This window comes from Erpetoichthys calabaricus, chromosome 7 (assembly GCF_900747795.2).
Source record: "Erpetoichthys calabaricus chromosome 7, fErpCal1.3, whole genome shotgun sequence".
NCBI classification, from domain to species: domain Eukaryota; kingdom Metazoa; phylum Chordata; class Cladistia; order Polypteriformes; family Polypteridae; genus Erpetoichthys; species Erpetoichthys calabaricus.
Window position 1 is genome coordinate 80,233,708 of NC_041400.2, and position 19,553 is coordinate 80,253,260.

A 19,553-nucleotide genomic window follows, 5' to 3' on the forward strand; every position below is an offset into this window, starting at 1 on the left:
TGATTTTTCTATGCTGTGGTGTGCTGGGTCAGTAACATCACTTCAAGAGAGACCCACCGAATCAAAAATCTAATTTAAAGGGCATTCACATTTATGGAGAGAAGAAGTGAAGGAGAGAATTAAAATAAACCTGACTGCTATTATGAACAATGCTGCACATCCTCTGACACACCAAGTACTTTCAGTCAATTAATTATTTAGCTTGAGTGTATCAAAAAATGCTGCTGGGGCTCCTTTATAGCAACAGCAGTCATCTGCATAATGCCATACTGTGACATGGACTGCCAAGTCAGAAGTTTTCTTTCTTTTTATTTTCTTCATTTTTTGTCATTCAGGTGTTTGTTCAGAAAAGTGTGTGGGTGTGTATAATCTATGTATGTATCTATTGAGCTTTTGTAAAAAGCCACATTTCCCCAGGGGACAAATAAAATTCTATCTGTCTGTCTTTGCAATTTGTTGGATATAGTTTTAATTGATATTATGATTAATAATGAGACCTACCAGCTCTCAAAGTATTTATCTTTGCACAGTAAGGTATAAATGGGCATGGCTTTGTTATATGTGCTAATTACTGTACATGCTTTTCCTATAGTTATCTGTAGTTGGCGTATTTATTTATGTCTTGTTATGGAGTAACAATAGCAAAGAAAACAGTGTATAGCTAGTGTGATTAGCTTTCTTTGGCTATATAATGCTTTCTGCCTTATCTGGTGGGGCATGTATTATAGGTATTGTTCTTTTTTGTTTTATTGTTTTTCTGATTTGTTTTTTTTCTGTTTATTTCTTAAAACAACTGGACATTTTTCAATACATAACTGATACCAGTGTGGATTACAGTAATATACAGTTTATTTTGTGCACTTTAGAATGACAGTTTTGTCAGTTGGGATATTAAGAGTGAACTGCTGGAGGATGTGACTGGCCTTCTTTGTAGTGGTAAAGTGGTGGGCCTAGTCCATGTTTTCTTCTCTGAAGATGGTGTACACCCCTCAGATAGCACAGTAGGAGACTCCAGGCCAGACAGGTAGAGATAGGTGGGTCACAGTCAAACCCAGGCACAAGTTAAAGGTTCCACACTGTCTGGGATCATCAACCTTAGAATTGGAAGTGTCAAGCCATTTTTTCTTGTAGAGCTGAACGCTAACTCTGAGGTGGAAGGCAGACATGAGGAGTCCCAACGGGCCACCTCAACAGTCACCAGAAATTGAGTAGCTATGATAGTGGGGAATTCGGTCATCAGGGGAACTGAAACACAGGTTTGCTCCAGAGACAGAGTCTCACACATTGTCTTACCCCCTTGATTTTCTCGCTTTCCAGCTTTGTGGGACATAAAAATTTTAGTATTTAAATGTATTTATTTATAAGTCAGTTAGATTCTTGCTGAAATCCTGCAGCTTTTACACTTTGCAACAAGCTGACGTGTCCTGAAATTTCAGGTTTATAGTTTTGTCCATCTTGTTTGTGCAAATTGCCTAGAGTTATGGTATGTCAAGGTGCTAAAAATCATTAGATAAAACATATTTTTGTTAAATTCAGAATACAGCATCCCGTCACAGTCCTTGAATATATTGCTTTTCTTTCTCTTTCTACGTTCAAAACTCTTAATGCTTATTTATTTCATTTGATAGCATTTTATTGACCTTTCAATCTTGATTGCTATAAGAATTGCCTGACTTAAGTGGTAATTTCTCAGTTTTTCTTGTGGTTAATAAATTAAAATCTGTTTGAAAAATGAACACATTTTAAAAATCTGTATTGGGTGACATAGCATAAGAATATTCAAAACTAAGCTTGGAGATATGATTGATTATTTCGTTTTACCTTTTGTTTTAATATTTCTTTCTATATAAAAATAGGATATCACTTGCCCCCTTAAATACATGCTGAGCTTTTTCAGACAGTTCCAGTAGGTGTCTCTGAAGTTATACAAAACTGTGACTGTGATGAGGTCTGCGGTAGGAGTGACGAATGCATTCAGGGTGGAGGTGGGATTACATCAGGGATCGACTCTGAGCCCTTTCTTATTTTAAATGGTGATGGACAGGTTGAAAAACAAGAATAGACAGGAGTCCCCATGGACTATGATGTTTGCTGATGACTTTGTGATCTGTAGCGATAGTAGGGAGCAGGTTGAGGAGACCCTGGAGAGGTGGAGATATGCTCAAAAGAGGAGAGGAATGAAGGTCAGTAGGAACAAGACAGAATAAATGTGTGTAAATGAGAGGGAGGTCAGTGGAATGGTGAGGATGCAAGGAGTAGAGATGGCAAAGGTGGATGAGTTTAAATACTTGGGATCAACAGTAGAGAGTAATGGGATTGTGGAAGAGAGGTGAAAAAAAGAGTGCAGACAGGGTGGAATGGGTGGAGAAGAGTGTCAGGAGTTATTTGTGACAGACGGATATCAGCAGGAGTGAAAGGGAAGGTCTACAGGACGGTAGTGAGACCAGCTATGTTATATGGGTTGGAGACGGTGGCACTGACCAGAAAGCAGGAGACAGAGCTGGAGGTAGCAGAGTTAAAGATGCTAAGATTTGCATTGGGTGTGACAAGGTTGGACAGGATTAGAAATGAGTACATTAGAGGGTCAGCTCAGGTTGGACGGTTGGAAGACAGAATCAGAGAGGTGATATTCCGTTGGTTTGGACATGTGCAGAGGAGAGATGCTGGCCTAAGAGAAGGTTTATGGATGTGGTGAGAGAGGACATGCAGGTGATGAGTGTAAAAGAACAAGATGCAGAGGACAGAAAGATATGGAAGAGAATGATCCGCTGTGGCAACCCCTAACGGGAGCAGCCGAAAAAAGAAGAAAAGGTCAGAGCAGGAGTTGGTAAGAGGTAATTCAGGATCGGCTGCAATGCCGCCTCTGTAAATCGAGCTTGATCATCAGACTGGTTTTGCTCAATATTAGGCAATATTGCATTAGTTAATTTGTAATTGCTGAAAGTTACTTATGGATCCAGTAAAGGAGAAGATGCTGGCTGTTTTACTGGCCCTTCTGTTAATATTTTATGAGGTGTTAGTCCTGTTTTGTTGAGAGTACACAATTTATTTTAGTGCTATCGATAAAACAGATGGCATTTCAAATCAAGTTTCTGTTTTTTGGCTAATTTGTTTTTAATTATCAAATTTAATTCTGTAGGTAGTAAGTACAATGTATAAATTTGCTTGTTGTGACCTTCACTCAATTGAAAAGCATATCTACAACAACAAGTAAATATTCATAATATAAAAAAGTCAATCTGAATATGTACTAAGGAAAAGGCCATTCAGTTGGTCTCCCAATATTCGAACTATTGGCGCATAACGTTTGTTGCTATGAAGGTAACCTGGTAACCTAAAGTTTCTTTACTCTAACTATACTAAACTACCATTACCTCCTTTTTGACACTTGTATCAGTTTTGCTTTATTTTTATTAGCGGAAATGGGGGGGGCCCACAGGGCATCCGCCAGGGAAAACTTTAAAACCGGTCCCATTAATATAATAGCTGATAAGAGCCAAATATTATAACAATAAAGATAACAAGTATATCTTATATAAGTGTGGGAAGCAAAAACAAAAAGAGTAGAGAAGGCAGACATTTTGGAGGTTATTAGTTAAAGAGTCATGTTCTATGAAGATTCCTGTAGAATTAGGAAAGTTCCACTCCGTAATTCTGTAAGTTCAGATTTGTTTGCCTCTATGTTCATTGTACCCTTTGCAGAAGAGTAGGGATCATTAGATGCATGGAGAACAGTTAGAGGAGTTAATGGAAGACAATGTAGCACCTAGACAACATCTCTCAACCAGCCATAGTAAGAAGAACTCAAGGTAGAAATTCAGTCTGGCCTGATGAATTCCTTTAGAAAGATCAAAATAAGCTTAATTAAAACAGTTATGCTCCAAATCTCCTTTTGACATTTTTCAAGAATATTGTTAAGGTATGTGCACATTTCATTTCTGTTTATATTTTAGTCTGAGGCTTTAAAATCATTTACAAGGGTGACAGATATTTTACTATGTCTAAAGCTAAATGGTAATTCATATAAAACATATTTTATGTTTTCCTACAAGTCCTTTTAATTATTACAAACACTTTTAATCAGTAGAAATTATCTTTAAATATCCTGTTAAACATATCTCTTTATATGTTGTAATAAAGCTAAAACATTATCTTTATAAATATCCAGTTATGTTTCTTTAAGCTATTTATTTTTTACTACTAATTAAATTATCACACACAGTACTACCTTAGGTTATAAAAAGTTAACAAAATACCCAGAATGTGTCATTAGAACATCATATCATATTATATTAAGTAAAACTAAACCTTCCATCAGCTATGTAGTCTATTGCATTATATAAAGTCACAAACTAGTTAAACATATTAGAAGTTCTAGGTATAAGAAATAAGATCTCATATGTAAATGGTTATCAAAGAACAAAGCACAAGTTATATGTGTTATATGATCTCATTTTCTAATCTAAAATGTGCTAGTACAAATGAAGTCAGGATATCCTAATTTAACAACCAGTCACTTTCATGCACTTTTCCTTTTCCCTTACAGTAGGCCTCATTTTTTTTCTTTCAGTAGGATAATAAGCATCGCCACACTTCACTGTTAGGTTGTAGATATTCTTAGCTAAACACATTTTCATCAAATTATTGTTTGATAATAGTTGAAATGTATGAATGTGTAATGGTTCATTGTGAATTAATTTACTTGTCTATATACCATTGTTTTCCTGTAACAGAAATGTATTGTTTCAAAGAGCTCATAGTCTGAAATGGGGAACTGTTTTTTTAGGGCTAAACTGCTTTCTAAATTCCTGTTTCTCTAAAACAGGTTGGTGGTCCCAAATAAAGGATATTCATCCTTAGACCAGAGTCCAGACGAGAAGCCTCTTGTTGCTTTAGATACAGACAGGTGAGTAACAGTAGAAATTCTGTAATGTTGCACTTGGCTACACTTAGCTGTATTATGCACTTTTAATATATTTCACATTTCTAAAATTATAATCATTCTATTTCTTCATTATTTCCCAAGAGTCAGAAAACATAGGTTGGTTTTAAATGACCTCCATTAGTTTTGCTGTGCTCATTGGAAACTGTTTTGAGACCATTCTATTGGAACTGTTCCCTGTTTAATGGTCCATTTCTTTAAATCTTTTTACCAAATTCTGTTAATGTTCCAACAAGGTAGCTATACTTTTCAACTACTTTGACTTTCTCTACATTCAGAGTTATATATTTCTTTCAGCATAATACTAATTTTTAGGCCTAGCGTCATGTTTTCCATAGATAATTCCTGCAAAATTGGAGTTATTTTATTACCGGAGCCTTCGAAAAAACTTGTAGATTCGGCTCACCTTAAATCCGTTCGCACCTCTCCCTCAGCGTCTTTTGTCCTGTAAATGTGCCGATTAAGACAAGCAGTCTGCTATTCCATCCCCCACTGCCGCAGAATGTGCACAAAGTTCTCCCAGCTCATGCCTTGATTGATTATATGGGAGTGAAGTGCTGGAGTTTTAGAGTGACGGTGAGATACGAAGAAGGCAGATTCACCAGCGTTTGTGTGTCAGCTTTTATCCCTCCAGATCAGAGAATGTCCAGTTCCATTGCCTCAAAACACCACTCACATCTACAGCTACTCCCAGTTTCAAATAAAAACTAACAGTGTCAGATCCCTAGGGCAGTAGTATGTATCATGATCGTGACTGAGAGAATAAAAGTGGGGGAAAAAAAAAAAAAAAATGGTAACTTTCACTAGTCCTATAAATGTACACCGTCTGACAAACAGCAAACCAAATGTATGTGTGTACTATATAATATTAACAAAAAGAGCAGCTCACAACTGAAAACAGCAAATACAGGAGTCAGATGGGATCAAACCGGGGACTCTGGATTACAAGTCAGCAAATCTTACCACTATGCCACGGAAGCGGTTGTATCGTCCTTGAACCTTTTGTGAAAGTGTTTATTTGATCTTTGGACTTCAGGCTTCACACCCAGATAATCAATCAATGCATGAGCTGGGAGAACTTTGTGCACATTCTGCGACGGTGGGGGTAGCAGGCTGCTTGTCTTTATCGGCACATTTATAGGACAAAAGACGCTGAGGGAGAGGTGCAAACGGATTTAAGGTGGGCTGGATCTACGAGTTTTTTCACAGGCTGTGGTAATTCTAGTGTTGAGTTTCAAATCTATTGCTATCTTGGTGCAGTCTGAATAGAGATTTATATTTGAGTAGATATCTTGTAATAAATTAGTACAGCATATGGAGTTTTAGTAACTTGATGCTCATCAGCTTCAAGAACTGATGTCAATGATACTGAATCAAAAGCTATTTCAAAGTCTATGATTCCTAGACATAATAGAAGTTCATATTCATTACATTTTCCCCTAACCTCATTTTAGCCACTTGCATGTGGTCCATGATACTAAATCAACTTTTTCTCTCCCTTGACTCAAATCTCATTTTTTTCTATATGATTTGAAACACGAGGGGGAGTCAAGCTAAAGTTAGAAAATGGGATTTATTAGAAAATGGAACGAACCTTAACAAAACTGATAATTTCATTTCTCAATGTAGTCTCCACACTTCTCAATGCATTTGCACCACCTGCCTGGAAGTGCCTGCATTCCATCAGAATAAAAGGTTTTGTCTTGTCCTTGCAACCACTCGCGCACCCGATATATTGTCGAACACTACATGTCGAGGGATACTACAGTCACTACTGCAAGTATCTGTGACTTGTTGGAGACCAATGTGAAGCTTGCTATTCCATCCAAGTGGTGGGGACTGTTGTCTCAAGGAATCCTTTTGCTGCAAGACAATGCCTGCCCACGCATTGCTAAGAACACCAAAGCTTGTTTGGAGGAACTAAAGTTTGAGGTATTGCCACATCCTCCTTATTCACCAGATTTGGCACCATTTGATTTCCACCTTTTTGGACCACTAAAAAACAACCAGGGGGTCATAGATTCAAGACAGATGACGTGAAGAAAACAGTGCACAAGTGGTTCAGAGGACAAGACAAAACCTTACATTTAACATTACATCTTGCCTGAAGAAGGGGCCTGAGTTGCCTCGAAAGCTTGCATATTGTAATCTTTTTGTAGTTAGCCAATAAAAGGTGTCATTTTACTTGACGTTTGAGGTATTGTTAATGTAACTTTTTGTCATTATATTATTTCTCTCTGCCTGCCCTTATTCTTTTCTAATTGTTTTATTTAACTCAATAAATTCTTCTTGTGGGCGGCACGGTGGCACAGTGGGTAGCGCTGCTGCCTCGCAGTTGGGAGACCTGGGGACCTGGGTTCGATTCCCGGGTCCACCCTGCGTGGAGTTTGCATGTTCTCCCCGTGTCTGCGTGGGTTTCCTCCGGGCGCTCCGGTTTCCTCCCACAGTCCAAAGACATGCTGGTTAGGTGGATTGGCGCTTCTAAATTGGCCCTAGTGTGTGCTTGGTGTGTGGGTGTGTTTGTGTGTGTCCTGCGGTGGGTTGGCACCCTGCCCGGGATTGGTTCCCTGCCTTGTGCCCTGTGTTGGCTGGGATTGGCTCCAGCAGACCCCTGTGACCCTGTGTTCGGATTCAGCGGGTTGGAAAATGGATGGATGGAAATTCTTCTTGTTTCTACTATGCCCATATTGCTTCATTTTACTTCTCTCTGAAATTATTTTGGTTTCTTTGACCTTCCTAGTATCTATTTTCTTTGCAGTGTCTGTTAAAATATAACTCAAAACCTGATTTTTGCACTCTGTGTTATCACGGTTTACTGTGATATCTAGAACATCAAATCTATTATTTAATTCTATCTCAAATATCAATCTACAGCTTTCTACATTTCCCTTTAATTGGTTTTGTTCTTTCTAATATTGTGTTCAATTTTACCATACTTCTTACTATTCTGTGGATGATAGAGATTTTAAACCAGTTAAGGACAGATGCATCTTGAAATATCTTCTTTAAACAAAATTAAATGTTTCATTCTTAATTCCATTTGGACTTTTCCTTGTTTGCTTTCTTTGACTCCTTTTGAGAAATGTTTTTTAAATAGACAAAGTTACTTTCTGTGTATTCTACAAACCTAGCCTCCCTTTTGTTTCTTTTGCCAAAATTAAAAAGGGAGTAATCCTCAAGGGCAGTGTTTCTTAAACAATGCGTTGCGGCCCAAATTGGTTTGTGGACATGATTGTGATTGGTCACCCCATCATTGTGTGTTACAACTTGCCTAATTCATCCAAGAGCAAATTCTGTGCTGACTGATAAGAGTGCCCTCTCTTCAGCACAGTATTTATTGTAGTATTTGAAACAATGCAGTTGACACATCACAGAAAGCCTTCATTTCTATGGCACGAAAATATTAAAAATATTCCCCATGACACCAGCTTCCCTCTCACAACCAGTGAAACAATAAAACTCAGATGACATACAACAAAAGAAATTGTCTAAGAACGTTATAGCTGGTAAAGTGCAGTGTCTGCGGAGCTTGAAATGTCAAAATGAAAATAATAGATGTGGCACAAGAATGTGACGATTTTCAGGGTGTTATGAAGGACAAGTGAAATTTGGTGGGGGTGTTGTATACTAAAAGCAGTTTCAGTAGCCATGTAAAATTGGTTGGTGCATTGTAGTGTATTTGCTCTTACCGAATTAGATTGAATAAATGAAGTAACAAAGGAACAAAGAGGATATGGCAATATACTGTATGTAATTTTCTTTGGCGATAAAATAATTCTTTCTCATAATACTGTTTTAAAGTATGTAGTTTGAAGGATATGTTTCAACCATTGACAACTGTAAAAACCTTGGAAAATATCTAAAGTATGAAGATAAGCTCTACACATTCAGCATGATGTCAGTTAGTACTGATAAACATTTTAAGCTGTGTTGTTTGCTGAATTATTCACAATTTATCCCATATTTAATTTCATACATTTTTTGGAATAATTATGTTATATTGGATATGTTGAACTACTTGCAAACTTCTTTTAGAAAAGTATATATTATTATATGGAGCCCATTTGAAAAACATTAAAAAGTCATTTAAGACAAGATAAACTACATCAATTTTTTACTGCCTTTTTCTTTATCACATATCAAGTGAGTACATTATGTGACAATTCCTGCTATCCTTTCAAAAATCATCACATCATTATTGCTGTATCACGAGAAGTTATTTCTCTCAGCTTTACTAAAGCTTATACTAAGCATTTAGGCTGACAGTGAAATACAGTACTTCAGGAATGTTATATCCTGTTTTGAATGATAATTATTGTTGTTATTTTATTACCATTACTTTTGATTTCCAGTTTCTCTCTTTTAGTAACATTGATGTGAGAGAAATGCTTGAAAGAACAAAAACAGCAAAAACGCATTTTTCTGTTATAAGGCTGGTTTTATTTGCTTATGACTCCACTCATAATGATAATAATCCTTATTTTGTGCCCCAGTATGGCACCAGTTTTCTTATTTGGATCCTCAGATTAAAAAGTTTAAGAACCCTTTCTCAAGAGGAATTAAGGACTCTCCACCAGTTTAATAATATAAACTTTCTTTAAGCCCTTACTAAGAGCTATTTGGTCGATATTAAAGCCTGTTATTACCACTAAAGTCCAGGAGGTGTCAGCAAAAGTAAAAACAAAATTCAAAAGTGGCAAACTTGAAACAAACTTGGAAGTTTCAAATTACACTTTTAAAAACATGACAACTCACTTACTGCTTGGAATAATAATAATAATACGCTACCCTAAACATAATTAAACAGAAAAAATAAGTAACTGGTTATAACTTGCATATCTTACACATTTTTGGAAAAAAGAACTACAGTGTCCAAGACTGGTCTAAGAAATACTTTAGCAGCCCTTTGCTTTATGATTCTCATTTATTTTTTTCTGACTCTATTGTCTCTGCTAGGAAATGTCTTGACAATGATTAGAATGGGCCATTCATTCCTGTTCACTTGGATGTCCTTCAACAGCACATTACCTACTAAGACATTAAATCTGTCTCATGTCCACTTTCTGTGACTTTGTAAGGTGAACTGATAGTCACTTCTCCATCTTTTACAGAATGTACCATCTTTTACAGAATGTACAGTACCACACCACACTTGTTTCCATTGTTTTGTACTAAACCCTGTTGACCCAAAGTTTTCAGAGGGAGCTGAAAGGGAATTCATTTTTTTGATCAGGAGCAAAGCTGGTGCAAGTATTATGGGTGAGTCAGGGCCTGCTGACCCTGGCAGTAAAGGCCTTGCATTCACATATGACTTGACTTCTGCTGTGAAGAGGCTCAGTTTTATGAGTCAGTTGAATAGGTTTTTCTTGGTGAAACATAGCGTCTAAAAAAATCCCTTGTAAACATTCCTCCCAAGCAACACCCATATGTGATGAATGTGGAATGTTTTTCGGTCTAAGCATATCGATCGTCCCATAAGTAATTACTTACTGTTGGTTCATTTGTGCTGATGTTCAGTTCCTTGCAGACACTTATAAAATTTCCTCCTCTGTTAAAGTGGAGTACTTTTTCTGGTCCACAGGCTGAAAAGAGCATTCTTAGCGCATTGACAAGACTGGATGAAGACATTTATTCAATTAGCTCTATGTGTACAGCTGTGGTTGACATGCATATGAAAAGTATCACCCAATGTTTTCTGTTAGTGCTACCTCCTCTTGTGTAATGAGTAACAGCAGACCGTGGACCAAAAACATCAACTACAAAACTAGTAAATGGTGGCTGTGGTTTAGTCATGTCTGTTAGTAAGTCTGTCATGTTCTGACTTTCTTGGCTTCCTTGAAACTTATGGCAAATCACATATTTGTACATTATAGCACAGACCGTACAATTGTATGCAGTGATCCAAAATCCTGCAGCAATGACTGCAGTTTCTGTTATGTAAAATCTTTGGTGTTCCGCTTGCTCATAATAGTACCTACAAGCAAGGATTCAAGGTGATGACTGTAAAGGATCATAACAGGCCACTTTTCTTTTTCTAGTCCATCTTAACCCACTACTAGGCTGAGCTTCTTAAGGAGGACTTTGTAGACCTGTTTTTCACAATCTAACTTTTCATAATTCTTAATAGTTAGCTTATTATCCTAATTTGTAAAACCTTCACTATGACTACCCCACTGCTATATTTTTGATCTGCAGTTGTCCTAAGAGTAGATTTTTAAACACTTCTTCAGTAGACTGAAAATATTATTCTGCATCTAATACTGTTAAGCTAGTCTTTCTCATTAATGCAAATGGAAAGTAGCTGTCATAATTCTGATTTTCCTTTCATTATAATACTTTAAATCCCCACTTTAAAAATAATTATAGGTGTCAGCAATGTACATTTACTGTAGTTACCTCAGGCCACACACTGTATGTCACAGTTCTTCTCTGTCTTATATGGCTTGAAACTAATGCCTAGAAAAGGGAGACATACTTAAAAATACTCATGACACCCTTATTTCATTTTTACATTATCTGTTAAGAAGAAAAAGGCAGCATTTAGTTAAATCTTGTCTATTATGTCTTGACAGCTGTCTCAATCCACAACATTGAACTGGCATCCTGCACTCCAAGCTTATGAAATCAGTTTGCACACTTTGTCTGCTTTGCACCAGCTGTGTTTTTATTTTATTTTTTAACTTCATCCTACACCTCCTTTGAAGAACCCTAGAATGGGAAATTGACTGTTTCCATATCACAACCAAGTCCCAAGCTCTTCTGAACAGCAAGGAAATCTGCACCAAGATGTAGATCTTTCAGTTGTTTAATACTGTCTTCCAAAGGAAAGGCTTTTATTTCTTGCTTTTTGTTATAGCTGATCATATGAAGCCTTTCTTCTTACAACTAACATTTGTTTGCTTCTGGTCAAAATATTAACTGCTTGGTCAAGAATAGTGGCTGAAGTGAGACCGACCTTATCTACATAAAAATTTGTGCTTACAAACTGTTTGATATTCCATCCGTAGTGTTTCACACTTTCCTGTGCAGTTTCTTGCATAAGGCAAATTGTCATGGCAGAGGAAGAGCTGTTGGCAAAAACATGTACTATCATTGTGTACTCCAGCACTCTAATATCAATATCATTGTGTCCATACCAGTGGAAACATACAGTCATGGCCAAAATTATTGGCACCCCTGGAATTTTCCCAGAAAATGCACCATTTCTCCCAGAAAATTGTTGCAATATCAAATGTTTTGGTATACACGTTTATTTCCTTTATGTGCATTGGAACAACACAAAAAACAGAGGAAAAAAGCCAAATGTGACATCATTTCACACAAAACTCAAAAACACCGGGTTGGACAAAATTATTGGCACACTCAACTTAATATTTGGTTGCACACCCTTTGGATAAAATAACTGAAATCAAGCACTTCCTGTAACCATCAATAAGCTTGTTACACCTCTCAACTGGAATTTCCAACCGCTCTTCTTTTGCAAATTGCTCAAGGTCTCTCAGATTTGAAGGGCGCCTTCTTCCAACAGCAATTTTGAGATCTCTCCATAAGTGTTCAATCGGATTTAGATCCGTACTCATTGCTGGCCACTTCAGAACTCTCCAGCGCTTTGTCTTCATCCATTTCTGGGTGCTTTTAGAGGTATGTTTGGGGTTGCAAAGCTGGAACACCCTTGACCTTGGATGCAGACCCAGCTTTCTGACACTGGGTCCTACATTACGCCCCAATATCTTTTGGTAGTCTTCAAATTTCATGATGCCTTGCACACAGTCAAGGCATGCAGTGCCAGAAGCAGCAAAACATCCCCAAAACATCTTAGAACCTCCACCATGTTTGACTGTAGGTACTGTGTTCTTTTCTTCGTAGGCCTCATTCCGTTTTCTGTAAACAGTAGAATGATGAGCTTTACCAAAAAGCTTTACCTTAGTCTCATCTGTCCACAAGACGTTCACCCAGAAGGATTTTGGCTTCCTCAAGTACATTTTGGCAAACTCCAGTCTGGCTATTTTATGTTTCTGTGTCAGCAGTGGGATCCTCCTGGCTCTCCTGCCATAGCGTTTCATTTCGTTCAGATGTCGACAGATAGTTCGAGCTGACACTGTTGCACCCTGAGTCTGCAGAACAGCTTGAATATGTTTTGAAGTTGATTGGGACTGTTTATCCACCGTTAAGACTATCCTTCGTTGCAGTCTTTTATCAGTTTTTCTCTTCCGTCCACGTCTAGGGAGATTAGCTACAGTGCCATGTGTTGTAAACTTCTTGATTATGTTGCGCACAGTGGACAAAGGAACATGAAGATCTCTGGAGATGGACTTGTAGCCTCGAGATTGTTGATATTTTCCCACAATTTTTCTTCTCAAGTCCTCAGACAATTCTCTGCTCTTCTTTTTGTTCTCCATGCTTAGTGTGGCACACTCAGACACACAGCAGAAAGGTTGAGTCAACTTTTCTCCATTTTAACTGGCTTCAGGTGTGATTGGTGTGAGTTTAAACGAGCATCATATGCTTGAAATAAAACGATTTACCCACAATTTTGAAACAGTGCCAATAATTTTGTCCGGCCCATTTTTGGAGCTCTGTGTGACACAATGTCAGATTTGGCTTTTTTTCTCTGTTTTTTTGTGTTGTTCCAATGCAAATAAATGTGTATACCAAAACATTTGTAATTGCAACAATTTTCTGGGAGAAATGGTGCATTTTCTGGGAAAATTCCAGGGGTGCCGATAATTTCCGTCATGATTATAGGTGTTCCCTGCGATCTTCTCTCATGATATTGTCTGTTGTATATCAGCCTGGAAGGAAACTGTGTTTATTTACCATCATTAGAACAATTGCGGCAAGAACATGTCATTCAGCCCAACAAGCTCATCCCTATTTCATCTAGACTGTCTAAAATAACTAAGTCAAGATTTGAAGGTGTATAAAGTCCTACACTCCACTACAACACTTAGTATTTTATTTCAGGCATCTGTGGTTCATTGTGTGAAGAAAAACGTAACTAACATTTTTGGAAAATTTTCTTTTAACAGGTTTACAATAGTCTCCCCATGTTCTTATTGCAGAATTTATTTATAGTGGCAAGAATTTTTTTTTTGTAAATCACCTTATAGTGATAAAATGTAATAAAGCAGTACCAAATAAAATTTTCATTTTAAAATGAACAGATATGTAAAGAATAAATATGTAACAAAAGCCACAACAATAAACAATCCACAGGCATTCCTTACACTGGATGGAACAAGTAAGACCAATGAAGATGTGCCTACTCTCAGCAAATTTTCCAAAGTTCTGAAAATAGATTTTATTGTGTAAGGTTATAACACCCACACTTTTAGATTTATTACAAGATTTCATCTGAGTGATGATTGGATTTTTCTCTTGCTTACAGTTAGTGTTTTTGTGCCAACTACATTGGAAAAAATGCTGCCCTGTTAGTGAACATAGATAAGAATAATAAAAAAAAAGTGAAATTAAATATGGATTTTATGTCAAATCTAAATGTAATTTGGACTTTGGATGCTTTTTGGTTTCAAACTAAACAATATCTAAGAGGTTGCTTATTGGTATTCATTCAAAAAAGCAGTAAGTACTCAAATGTGAGCAATTTGCAAACACTTAAAATACAATCATCCCATTGCCTTTGGTCAGTTGGGGCCCTCTGCTTCTAAGTCATCTTTACCTTTCACATTAATTAACACATTGATTAATTTTTATTAACAGTTACACATTTTGCTTTTTATTTATGTGATGTTTTATTTGTAGGTCAACATTTCCAGTGAAGTGTTTAAATGTATATTTACACTATTTGTTTAAGTAAAACAACATTGATCACTAATTTAGTTTAGTCTGAAAAGTATATATGGGTGTTAAGTGAAGCAATCAGAATTTTCAGTTATATAGTGATGTTTTTGGCCATATTACCAACGCTTATAGCACATGCTACCATTATTCCTTGTGTTCTCATTCATAGTTGAGTTGTTTGGCTTTATTGTCATATTGGAACAGTGGCTTTTTGATTACAGTCTCCCATGAAATACCACTTTTGATAGGACTTCTCCAGATTATACATAAATATACCAAGATCCCAGTGGGTTTTGCCAGTTCTGAGTTTATAGTGGTTCTGGACATGTTTCAGTGAGGATTAAGGGTAACATATTTCTTATTTGCTGTACCTAGTTTCCTTGGCCAACCACTACATTTCCAGTCATTAACTTTTCCTGTTTCTTTGCACTTCTACAGAAGAGCTTAGGTGGCACATCTGGAAGCATCTGCCTGCCACAAAAATTTCTGCTTTGATGATGCAGGATCACCACTTTGTGTCCTGTCACTGCTCACTTTTGCCATGGTGTAAAATTTGCAGGTTAAGCCACCATATCTACCACAACCTTGCCTTCTTATCCCTTACCCGGTTTGTTTTAGCCTACACATTACATCATTAATCAGTATCGCCTGTGTGTTGTATTTGCCTAATGAAGCACAGGGCTAAATGCCTACAAATATGTCACAAAAGTAATCTATTACTATGTTTGACTCTTTCTTTAAGAGTATTCAAATACTGTATCTTATTGTATTATTTCAACTTTCACAAAAATAATGTTTAGAACGCTAAAATATGCTACATTCTATTGATACTCTAATCCAAAAACCATGACGTAACAATCTATGACAAATATTTTTTTATTCAAAGCCATGTGACTGTTCACAGCTAAAATAGTAAAAATTTCCTAGTTAGTTTTGTTTTTTTATTTCTACATTTCTGCCTGTTATATGTAGCTCTTTTCCCCAGTAGTCTGTCTTTTACTGCTCATCTCAGCTCTAATTGTTTAATACCTCCAGCTAAGAAGTGTGCAATAACTCAAGTGTTTGCTTTTAATTGTGTGTTGTCTTTTTTGATGTTAAACCAATGTGTGGTTATGTTCTAACTCCAGGTCAGTAAGGTAACTCAGACTATTCATAAAGCTGTGAAAAATTAAAGAACATAAATACTAATGGCTAGCAGTTAAGGGACCAAAGGCAGTAAAGAAATGGGGGCATAATCTTTCCGAATACATATGTAGTGATATTGGTGGGATTCATGGTGTTTCCCACTGTCTCCTTTGCAGGCTTTTTTCTGGCTTGAAGAGGAAAACTGAATACGCATGAAAGTTAGAAAGTGCTGGGAGTATAAAGATCAGGGGCCTCATACATAACGCCGTGCTTAGAATTCATACTAAAACATGGCGTACAGACAAAAGCGGAAATGTGCATATGCACAAAAAAATCCAGATGAATAAATCTGTGCATACGCCAACTTCCCCGTTCTTCCGCTACATAAATCCCGGTCAGTGTGAAAAGTAACACAAATGCACGCGCCTGCTGCCACTCCCCAACTCCTCCCAGAAGTACGCCTCTGTGAATATGCAAATTATTAAAGTAGAACGTCATAAACTTAATCTTACAATCGTTTAGTGTACAGTAATCCCTCCTCCATCGCGGGGGTTGCGTTCCAGAGCCACCCGCGAAGTAGAAACCATATGTTTATATGGTTATTTTTATATTGTCATGCTTGGGTCACAGATTTGCGCAGAAACACAGGAGGTTGTAGAGAGACAGGAACGTTATTCAAACACTGCAAACAAACATTTGTCTCTTTTTCAAAAGTTTAAACTGTGCTCCATGACAAGACAGAGATGACAGTTCTGTCTCACAATTAAAAGAATGCAAACATATCTTCCTCTTCAAAGGAGTGCGTGTCAGGAGCACAGAATGTCACATAGATAGAGAAAACATATTCTAGCAAACAAATCAATAGGGCTGTTTGGCTTTTAAGTATGCGAAGCACCGCGGCACAAAGCTGTTGAAGGTGGCAGCTCACACCCCCTCTGTCAGGAGCAGAGAGAGAGAGAGAGAGACAGACAGAGTTTGTTTTTCAGTCAAAAATCAATACGTGCCCTTCGAGGTTTTAAGTATGCGAAGCACTGTGCAGCATGTCGTTTCAGGAAGTAGCTGCACAAAAGATAGCAATGTGAAGATAATCTTTCAGCATTTTTAGACGAGCATCCGTATCGTCTAGGTGTGCGAAAAGCCCCCCTGCTCAATCCCCATACGTCAGGATCACAGATAGTCAGCGCAAGAGAGAGAGAAAAGTAAGCAATCTAGCTTCTCAGCCATCTGCCAGTAGCGTCCCTTGTATGAAATCAACTGGGCAAACCAACTGAGGAAGCATGTACCAGAAATTAAAAGACCCATTGTCCGCAGAAATCCGCGAACCAGCAAAAAATCCGTGATATATATTTAAATATGCTTACATATAAAATCCGCGATGGAGTGAAGCCGCGAAAGGCAAAGCGCGATATAGCGAGGGATCACTATACTACTTTCCCAAATCCCATCGTAACTAAAGTAACACGTTAAATGCTTTGTTTTGTATGTGTTCTTCTATGTGCTCTGTGTGTGTGAATCACTATGTGCTTCTTAAACGGGCTTTCTCTTCCTCCAAGAGGACACAGAATCCATTACATTTGTGATATTACAGCTCTCTGAATAATTTAAAAACTAAGATGTATACTTGATATCATTTTCATAATGATAGGAATTAAAGCATGTATTAAACATGGGGACACTGTGGTGCAGTGATAGTGACAAGCTGGGGCCCTGTCCAGAGATTGTTCCTGCCTCCCGCAAAATGCCTTCTGCACCGTGCGCGACCTTCGATGAAATAATTTATTGCAGCAGTACTGTCTCTCTCAAACATGCTAACTCCCGATTCCTGTCCTTACTTTTCTTTCTCCAAGGAACTAATCGCCACACAATCAGCTTTGTAATAGATGTCAAGCCATCTGTATGCTTAGAACGCCGAAATATCTTCGTAGTACATGTTTATTTATTCCATCCATCTATCCATCCGGGGTTGCGCCATTCCCAGCAAGCATACAACGCGAGACAGGAACAATCCCTGAACAAGGTGCAAGCTCATCCCTAGCGCTGCAACACTGTGTCCTGACATGTTTAATTATTTACAATACAGATTATTTAAATGTTAAAATTTTATCTGTATAATGTAATAAACATACTTTACTGTATTTCATCTTAAAAATGATATCAAGAGCTCAAAGAAGATAGCGCTTGGAAATCTAAATTGACTTAGAAGCCAGTCGTCATCATATGTAAATACATGCTTTATAAAGTGGCTCAGGTTGTGCAATATTATAACTGTAGTGCAAGTTTACAATGAGGTTAATTGTACTTATGATTTCAAACAGTTCTACCAGAAGCACTTGGTGGACTGATTGAGTGCATTTAGAGCTCTTGGGATGAAACTGTTTCTGAATCGCCATGTTCCTACAGGAAAGGCTCTGAAGCGTTTGTCGTGTGAGAGCAGTTCAATAGACTAATGGTTCTCAACTGGTGGTACGCGTACCCCTAGGGGTACGGGAAGGGTTATGCAGGGGTATGCAGCAACATATAATTTTGTGGGTTTTTTTTTTTTTCAAATTTTCCTTCTGTTTCGATTTTGAACTCAAAAGTAGGGAAAAAAAGAAGAAAATGTAAATCAACGGCTTCAAGAGGAAGTAATTCAAGTGTACTTTCAAAAACTGACTCATGACTGCTGTTCTAAATAAATAATGATTGTTTCAATCGGTTTCAATGCTTTAGTTTAAATTTTTAAACTTAAAACAACCAAAGAGTTTGAAGAAGGTTGCCAGTTCACTACGTTACTCAATACCAAAACACGTGCGACAGTGCAGCTGTACTATAGCATTGAGTAGATTTGCTTCGGAAAGTGGTGAGGTGTGTCAAGGGGATTAAAGTTCCAAAAATAGAAAATTTCTGCTGTTGCTAGGCCTACAAGCAATAGGTTGGGGGCAACGCGTGAGTCACTGCCCCAGCGGGGTGGTAGCTTTTAAGAGAGGACAACCTCTTCAGTGCAAGAAAGGAGTTGAAGGTGGTTATAACACTTGTGTTTGCATTGTTCGCGGGAACCCCAAAAATGGACCGGTTTTTAGTGAAACGGAAGGTAAATGGTACTGATGCGTTCGCGAAAGTGAGTGATTCAGAAGGTGTTGGGTCGTCTTCTGATAAGACAGACTAAGGAATTCCTCAAAAATGGCAGCGGCAGCAGCAAGATAAGAAGCCACTAGAAGATTCATCTGTGGGCAGAAAAATACGACAATATTCTGCAAAATATGTAGGCTACAGTTTTGTCAGCAATGGTGCGGACCCTCCACTTACACTCTGTGTCATATGCAACGAAACTCTGTCCAATCACAGCATGAAACCGTCGCTTCTGAAGAGACACCTGCAAACCAAACACGCAGAATTGAAAGATAAACCACTGGAATATTTCAAGAGGCAACATAAGAGTATGATGAAAGGCACCGCAATGTTTCATGGATATCTGCATACGTCTGAGAAAGCTTTGCGCGCCTCATATGAAGTATGTCTTTTGGTAGCGAAAACAAGGAAACCTCATACTATTGTTGAGGAATTGGTACTTCCTGCAGCACTAAAAATTGCAGAAATTATGATAGACAAGAAAGCAGTCGATACAGTGAAAACTATCCCCCGTTTGGATAATACTGTATCAAGAATTCGAGAAATGGCTGACGATGTAATCCAGCAAGTCTGTGAG

General features: G+C 37.6%; 1 protein-coding gene across 3 annotated transcripts in view; it reads left to right on the forward strand.

The window, feature by feature from the left end:
* LOC114654217 (protein FAM219A) overlaps nucleotides 1–19,553 on the forward strand; it is a 118,086-nt gene that overhangs the window by 79,335 nt on the left and 19,198 nt on the right. For all 3 annotated transcript variants that reach the window (XM_028804627.2, XM_028804628.2, XM_028804626.2), the window contains exon 4: nucleotides 4,826–4,906. In XM_028804627.2, the coding sequence (XP_028660460.1) occupies nucleotides 4,826–4,906 (81 nt within the window). The remainder of the gene's footprint in view (nucleotides 1–4,825; nucleotides 4,907–19,553) is intronic.